The sequence below is a fragment of the Solanum tuberosum genome, unplaced genomic scaffold (genome assembly GCF_000226075.1).
Source record: "Solanum tuberosum cultivar DM 1-3 516 R44 unplaced genomic scaffold, SolTub_3.0 scf00116, whole genome shotgun sequence".
In the NCBI taxonomy this organism is placed as follows: domain Eukaryota; kingdom Viridiplantae; phylum Streptophyta; class Magnoliopsida; order Solanales; family Solanaceae; genus Solanum; species Solanum tuberosum.
Window position 1 is genome coordinate 1,480,457 of NW_006239040.1, and position 9,030 is coordinate 1,489,486.

The 9,030-nt window shown below is 31.1% G+C and overlaps 2 protein-coding genes across 2 annotated transcripts; one reads left to right on the top strand and one right to left on the bottom strand.

The window, feature by feature from the left end:
* Positions 1 to 1,069: 1,069 nt before the first annotated feature.
* Positions 1,070 to 2,667, bottom strand: LOC102588249 (peroxidase 57-like). Its single transcript, XM_006350096.1, has 2 exons — positions 2,464 to 2,667; positions 1,070 to 1,852 (listed from the first exon to the last, which is right to left on the bottom strand). The coding sequence occupies exons 1-2, from the start codon at positions 2,665 to 2,667 to the stop codon at positions 1,070 to 1,072; spliced, it is 987 nt and encodes a 328-aa protein (XP_006350158.1).
* A 3,610-nt stretch (positions 2,668 to 6,277) lies between these two features.
* Positions 6,278 to 7,660, top strand: LOC102598510 (zeatin O-glucosyltransferase-like). Its single transcript, XM_006350049.2, has one exon. It carries the CDS (start codon positions 6,278 to 6,280, stop codon positions 7,658 to 7,660), a length of 1,383 nt encoding a protein of 460 aa, XP_006350111.1.
* The last annotated feature ends 1,370 nt before the right edge of the window (positions 7,661 to 9,030 follow it).

Here is a 9,030-nt window from a genome sequence, read left to right on the forward strand (position 1 = left end):
TTCCATTTTATAAAGTGTAGGAAATAGTTCCGTTATATATTAAAATATACATGTTATGGGACTAACGAAAAACGTTTAGAATATTAGATAAAGTGAAATTTTTTCTTCCACTAAGCCTATTTTAGTTACTTCCTAAAGTAGTGGCTTATTTTGGTCACTTTTATGTTTTTGTGGCCTATTTAGGTTCCCTGTCCTTATACCCATAAGGTCTTGAAGTCATTTATAAATCATATTTAACCTCACAAAAAAATGAAAATAAAATTATATGTATTCATGTTAACTTATTTGGAATTGAAACATAATTAATCAAACATCTAACTTATTAATATACATATACCCTATCATAACCAAATTATCATACTTATTAATTTTGTGAATTATTAAAAAATATGTGAAAAGAGCATATTGCTTATATCTTTTTTATATCACTATACATTTACAAAAACTCTTACTATTAGTCAATCGTATCCATACAGTTATTTAAAGTATTGTGTTGTATATTCAACAAATCTAAAACGATAATAAAATCGTCAAAATAAATTTTAAACTGAGGATCTTTCGTCTTTATTATTCAACTTACATGACGTCTTATATTCGACGAGTTATATATAAAACGACAATTTTGGTCCATTTATGTTGAAAGTGTGTTATATTTGAACTATTTTTAGAACTGTATTACCATTAGAGATAGACTAACAATGTAAGCTTAATATAGAACACGAGTGAGTGATTAAGTAGTACAATGATTAATACACATAATTCATTTGCAAATAAATTAGAAATGCATATTTCAATTAATTAAAAAATAATCATACTTAACCAGATATCACAATAACTAATGTCAAAATTTAATGATGATTGAGGGACCAAAAGTGTTATCAACCCAATTTTGAATTTCATTTCCTTTCTTCCAAATCTCTTAATACAAAAAAGCAAAAAACTAATGCAAACATGCATTTAATAAATATTGGACAATACATAATAAATCATAGTCTTGACTCTTGAGTAAATTAATAAGTTTTTCTAATTACTCACAAAAAGGTATAATTTCTAATTATACCTTTTTTAATTAATTAGGATTATTAAAAACCCTACAATTTTTTCTAATTTCTCCATCATCACCTACTAGTACATTAATATTTCCCATTTTGACCATAGATTTAGCAAAACTCTTTCTAAATGCATTTCCATTTTTTGCAAATCTTGCAACAATTGGTGCACTCAATTTATCCAAAGCAAGTTCTTGATCAATCTTCAAAATCCCTTTCTTTTTCAAGATTTGATTATAATATTGATTATCGACTATAAAAGATGTATTTTGATCCAAGAATGTTCTCGGAACGTCGTTCAATGTAGTCGCCGGCTTAGACGTGTTACATAGTCTGAATAGTTTCTTAACCAATTCAGGATCCATCGTGGGATCAGGTCTCCCCGTACCTCGAAAGTCTGAAACCCTAGACTGAAAAAACGAGCAATGTGCGACTCCAACTGTATGAGCTCCTAGCAACGTTACCATATCAAATTTGTTCAAACCTATAGTTCTGAAGAATTTCAAAATTTCTGACACGGGCTGGGTCGGGCCGGGCAAATCCACTGATGAGTTCGACACGAGCCCATCGCGCCGGCCCGTCGGGATGGTGTATTTGGGCCCACCGGCTAAGGCAACTGCATCTCTAGTAGCTAGTGTCACAATGTCTGAACATGAAACAATTGAAGGACAAATAGATTCTAATTTTTCCTTAATTTCATCAATTAGTTCATAACCTCGTACTGTTAAATTAGGGGCAGAATCTTTTTCTGATATTTGGTTTTTTGATGAATCTGAATCTATCAATATTGATGCATCACAACCCTGACATAATAGTTACACAAAAAAAAAATCAATATATTGCCATATATAATTAATTAAAATAATTGAAGCTATAATAGTTTGCAAATAATCACGACAACAAAAATAATTTTTAGCAGCAATAAATATGCATACTAACTAAGAGTGTTAAAGTATTTATTGACATTAGTTAATTGTTATTGGATCCAGTGTCAGCTTTAGAGACATTTGCAAAATAGTGTTAATTATCACTAAAAAAATATATTTGGCAGCACTAAAGTTATTGTCATTATTTAATTGCCGCTAAAAATCATTCTTGGTGTAGTGAATACATGTTATCTGCTAGAATAAATAAATTGATTGGATGGTCAATGGTGTGAAAATTATTACACTAGTGACGTAGTTTTAATAATATCCACTGAAAAAAATCAATTTTATAGTGTCACATCTACTTTTTATAGCAGGTAACTTGTCGTATTCTAAATATTAAAATAAACTTGATATGTTAACATATTTTTTTAAGATATATGATAACGTAGAAAAATCTTTATTTTGTTGGTGTATACAAGTGAAACTTCATATATATATATATATAAATGAAACTATCAGTATATATAACTTTAATAGATACTTACTCTGACACCACAGTCATGAAAATGCAAACGAAGCAAAGCTCCTGTAATTGAAGGATTATTTTTGAACCTCTTTTGCACTATACTTTTCACAATAAATTCAGCATTTGGACAACTTGAATTGTAGAAACCAATTTTGAGTTGAGCTGATACAAAATTTTGGAAAAAGTAACATAAAAACACCAATAATAATGCAACTATCTTCATTATTATTATTTTTGTGTAATATTTTTGAACTAATTAAAGCAACTAAATTAGGTACTTATAATTGATCAAAAGAACTAAGTATTAGACCATTTATATAGAGCAAAAATTAAGATGCTTTTGAGTTAAAGTTTGAAGTGTTCAACTATATATCACTTTCTTATTTTTGTATATTTTGTTAAAGTTTATTATTATGAGAATATACTTATATGCATGAGCCGGCAAAAATAGCAGCCAATACAAGTACATACTTAAGGTAGCCGGCACCATATGTAGCATGTTAATTTTCCTTATTTGAGCGGAACAGTTCAATGTACAAAGTATCTCGCGTTTACGTAGAATGCAGGGAAGAGAAACAACCTAGCAGTTGTGAAGTTAGATAATCTATTCTAATATACACACATTATTTATTGCTTCCACGACTCGAATTCGTAACTTATAAATCACTCGAATATAACTTTACTGTTATTTCAGGGCTTTCATTTAATTTTTCTAATCTGAATGATAGAGTTTAAGTTATATATGTTGACCGTTTAAATATCAATATAGTTTTATTTATGATCATATAGCCCATAATCAAAGCTCGATTAATCGAGATTTGTGTTGCATCTAAAGTTAAAACAAAAACAAGCATCCATATAACAATGACAACTTCATCTCTATTATAGCAATTATTAATTTTGTCTTAAATTATCAATTGTAATTTTTTTATATGTTTTTTTTTTTAAGAAATACTAACGATTAGGAGCTTTTTAAAATTTATATTTACCCTTTATTGAAATTTCAACGATCATAACATCTTCTCATGATTCAGGTGTTCAAATTTTTCAAGAAAAAATATTATTGAATATAAATTAATTAATGGAGTATTATATTTAACTATATTTAAGTTTACTGTAAAATTGGACAACACATTTTCCAATAGAGACAATACATTAATAGACAATGATAAAATCCACGGAATTTAAGTACAGAAATATTTGAATTGGGAATCTAAGTACAATGATACTTGCTCTATGATAAAATAACATTATTTAACGTGTGTTAAATTAATAGCGGATAATTATTATTGAAGAAAGAGTATAAAACATGTGAATTGGTTCCGTTGAATTGATCATACCCCAAATCGATAGTGTATTTATATATATGTTTGATTATTATAAAAATTAAATTTAGAATTCATTGAAGTCATGTTCTAAAATTCAAAAATTATAAGATTTAAATATTAACTTCGTTTCTAAAATAAATTATTGCTCTTTAGTACCAACGATATTTGCAATTTTTGCATAGTTTTCTTTCTTGTGATTTATGTTGCTATTGTTTGTGTCCAGTGTTTTGCTTATTACATTATTTCTGTAATATGTGATTCAGATTTTAATTGGGACTTCAATAAAAATTCGAATACCAGATAAAAATAAAAAAATAAAAAAAATAAAGCACCTGCAGAAAATGAATTTGTCGGCAAGAAATATAGAAAATGAGTTTTACTCTCTTTTTCAATAACCCCACATGCACAATGATAAATGACTTCTAATATTTAAGAAATTGAATTATTTATCTTTTCTAAAATTCCCTAATAATTCATACATGACAACAAATGATTTATCATGTATTTTTTTTTTTAATAAAGGCATAATATTTAAGCGTGTTTTAATTTAAAATTTTGACTTCAGCTAATATCTATATCTTTGACTTTTATACAAGTATACTTAAACTTGTATCAATTTAAATATAAATAAGTAGACACATGCATTTTACGTGACGATTCATATGAGATACACTCAAATTGATTTATATTAAGCTATATAGCGCACATATGTCTACTTGTTTAACTTTATACAAATTTAAATGTCTATTTATTCACATTCAATGAAAAGAATATAAATATCAATTAAAATCAAGTTAGAAGACACATTTGTGTATTATGTCTTTTAATAAATATTATCTTTGTCACCATATAAGTACCATATATTCACCATCAAATATTATCAAATAGTGTCAAGTATTCTTTCATCCGTTTAAATTCAAAAATTCAAAAATAAAATTATATTGAATAGACGATATACTTCACCTCAAAATTACAACTTTTATGTTCGAATACAAATTAATCGAGTCTTAAAATATTTATTAATGTCTAAGGAGAAAAAGCCAAAGCATATTTTCTACTTTTCACACTTAGTAAATTTTTTCTTATCCAATGTTTAATATACACATTTAAATTTGCGTTAAAAAATTTCAATATAATTACCAAAGCCTAAGCAGAGAAAGAAACAAGAGCATATATTCCAATCTTTCACACTTAACAATTATTTTCCTTATTTGATATGGGATAAGCCTATTAAATTTGAATCACGCTAAGAAAAATCTCATAATGGAGATAAACATCAACATTGAGAGATTTCACTTTGATTGGATGGTTGTTGCGCTTTGTTTCATAATGTATCGTATTGTATAAAAAATACACGTAATAAGTGATAGTTTAGGTATGAAACTCACACTCTCAATAGTTTAGGTATGAAACTAAAAAAAGAGGAATAGTTTAGGTGTGTTTTTGATATTTATCTCTTGTTTTAATGAATATAAGGTTTGGATAAATTGTATCTTCCTCCATCGTTACATGATGTCACAAAACCATGATTTGAATGATAAAGCTACAAGAAAAGTAAGGTACGGAGTGCATTTATTATGAAAGGTAGCGTAAAAAATGAAATATAATTATTAAATAATAAATAAAGATAAAATAAGAAGAAATATTAAGGTAACGACATAATCACACAAAATAGATCGTTACATAAAATAAGTCTTTTCGTCGTTACCTAAGATTTAAACATACAATACAATAGTATTTAAATAATAATCAAAATAAACATTGTATTTAAACTAACAATACAATACTAAACAAGGTGTGAGACTCAAACCGAGACCTCAAATTAAATCTTGGGAAGGAAAAATGAAAAAGAATTACAAGTTCAAGAATCGAATCGAAACTAGAGTCTACAAGATAAATGTTCATGATCCAATTAACAGTAATCGAAAGGATAATATCAACTAGGAGGCTGAACCTCGAAGAAGAAAATAGCTATATCAGGGCAATTCCGAGATAGAAGCTAAGAAGAACAGAGTAAAAGAGAGAAGAGAAGAATTATCATATATCATTCAATGATTTACAATTGTATTACATCTCTATTAATAGAACTGAATTGGAATCTAATGCTACAGCTAACAAAATAACTGCTTCTAACAAACTCTAATACAGTGAACAGTAATAACTGTTTTAGTGACTAATGAACAGTACTAACTACTTTTTAACATTTCTAATTATCTAAAGCATTGTATCAGTTCATCTATCAATTAATCAATCAACTCAACTATTAAGATTTGTATAAATGTTCATCTATCAACTTATCAATCAACTCACCTATTAAGATTTGTCGAATCAAAACTAGAGTCTACAAGATAAATGTTCATCTATCAACTAATCAATCAACTCAGCTATTAAAATTTTAAGAACGGGGAAAATATTAATCTATAACCTCTATAATGGCAGGTGTGATTCAAAACATTATATCTTTTTATCACATTTCCCTTTCAAATTCAAACAATTTTTGTTGCAATGGCTACCAATTCATCAACCAACATTGTTGAGCTCAATGAAGTAATTGTAGCTGTAATTCCATGGCCAGAACATGGTCATCTCAATCAACTCTTCCATATTGCTAACTTCATCTCTTCTCACAATATCCCTCTTCACTTCATCTCACTCACTGATCGAAATCAAGATCTAAAAAATCGCGTTCAAAATACCTCAAAAATCCATTTTAATGACCTTTTAGCACCCCCTCTGACCCAAATGTCAGAACCCAGAGAGGATTTTGCTGATGAGTTTGCATTTTTGGAGTTTTTGGATAAATTGGGGGAACCCATTTGCGAAATTTGTGTTGAAATCTCGAAGCAGGCGAAGAAATTGGTGGTTGTTTTTGATTCTTTGATGACGGATGTGATTAAGGGAGTATATGCGATATCAAATGTTGAGTGTTACTCTTTTCATGCGATTTCAGCTTTTTGTATGTATTCTACATTTCAACAGGTTGTTGGTGAAGTTGAAGACGGAGTTGCACGCCAAGTGTTCGATGAAATGCCTGAAGTGGGGGATTGTTTTGGACCCGATATTTTTGAGTTTGTGCAAAAGGAAAGGGAATGTAATCTTAATTGTGGAGAGTTTATGAATTCTTGTAGGGAATTAGAAGGGGAGTACTTGGATTTACTTGTCAATGTTAGGAAGAAGCCATTGTTTGCTCTTGGTCCATTTCATATGTTGCAAGAATTACCCGAGTCATCGGGCAATAGGGATCGCCACGAGTGTCTTGAGTTTCTCGACGAGCAAGATTTTGATTCAGTAATGTTTGTTTCGTTTGGAACGACTACTACATTGTCGCGAGAGCAAGTGAATGAGCTTGCGCTTGGTTTGGAAAGGAGCAACCATAAGTTCATTTGGGTGATAAGAGAAGCGGATAAAAAGATGGAGACGGAGAAATGTGGAGGGAAAGATTGGAACTTTGAATTGCCAGAAGGGTTTGAAGAAAGAATGGAAGGAAGAGGAATGGTGGTGAGGAATTGGGTGCCTCAATTGGAAATCTTGGGACATAAATCTACGGGAGGGTTCTTGAGTCACTGTGGATGGAATTCTTGTATGGAGAGCGTTAGCATGGGAGTTCCGATAGCAACTTGGCCAATTCAAGTGGACCAACCATATAACGCTGTTTTTGTAACCAACGTGCTGAAGATTGGAATCCCGGTTAGGAGTTGGGCTCGTAGGGAAGAATTGGTAACAGCAACAACTATTGAGAAAGCTGTCAGGACTTTGATGGGTACACCGGAAGGAGAAGAAATTCGACAGAGGGCAATCGAGTTGAGCAATAAGATCAAGAACTCTGTTAGCCATGGAGGACTTGCACAGAAGGAAAGGGAATCTTTCATTACTTGTATTACCAAATAAATTTCACTCAATGAACATCAACATTTTGTATCTAAGTATGTCATGAATAACTTTTTTTCAAGTGCCATGTTTCCTTTAAATTTTATGCATACCAAATTTCTGTCATGTTAGTCGTCAATAGACATAATACATAAATGTGCCCTTTAACTTGGTCTCATTTCACATTTATGCCATCCAACTTTGGGTGTGCAGAAGTAGACATTCAAACTTGTATAAAGTTGAACAAGTAGATACATAAGTCCTACGTGGCATAAAACACGTAGGACACCACGTAGGATGCGAATTGCCATGTAGGATGCCACGTAAATGTGTGTGTCTATTTGTGCACATCTAAAGTTGATGGACATACATGTGAAATGATTCCTAGTTAAAAGGCATATTTTTGTATTATGCCTTGTCAATATGCATTCAAACATAAGAAACAAAGGTGGCTAGTGTTTAATTATTAAGGGAAAAGGGTCAAAATTGAAAAGGATTACAAAACCAAATCTCTTTGGTGAAACTAGTAATATGAACAACAATCCATAAATATCAAGGGGGCTAGTGTTTTATTATTAAAGGCCATCTTGTGTCATATTTAACCTCATCATGTTGTTCAAACTCTCCAAAAATGTCATTTGTGTGTGTCGGATCCTTCAAAAGTAATGCAATATTGCAGGATCCGACACAGGTGCAACGACATATTTAGAGAGTCTGGAACAACATAGGAAGTTATCTGGTAATGTACGAGATGAAAGATTCCGTTTCTTCGCGTGCAACTCCTCCATTGCCAACAAAGTTCTTGATCTTATTGCTCAAATCCACTGCTCTCTTCCTTATTTCTTCCCCTTCTGTCGAACCCATCAATGTCTTGACAGCTTTTTCAACAGCAGATGCTGTCACCAATCCTTCTCAGAACCCAACTCCACACAGATTCCAATTTTTGTGGTTACAAAAACAGCATTATATGGCTGCAGGTCTGCATTGTTAGGCCAAGCTGCTATGTGAACTCCCATACTAGTGCTCTCTAAACAAGAATTCCATCCACAGTGACTCAAGAACCCGCCTGTAGATTTATGTCCGAGCATGAGCTCATTGACTTGTTCTTGTGAGAACTTAGTGTTTGTCCCAAACGAAACGAACATTACTGAGTTAACGTGTTGCTCGTCAAGGAATGCTAGGCATTCAGGACGAGTTGTTCTGCTCCAAGTGTCGTGTGATTCTAGGAGCTCATTGACTTCCACAATGGGTTCTTGTTTGTCTTGCAGTTGCCGAAGCATTTTGTCATGATCATCATCAATTATGTCAATACATTGTCGGAACAAAGAATATCTGGTAAAAGCTGGGATGGCGTGGAAAATGTAGGACTCAACGTTTGTGAACGAAAGCCC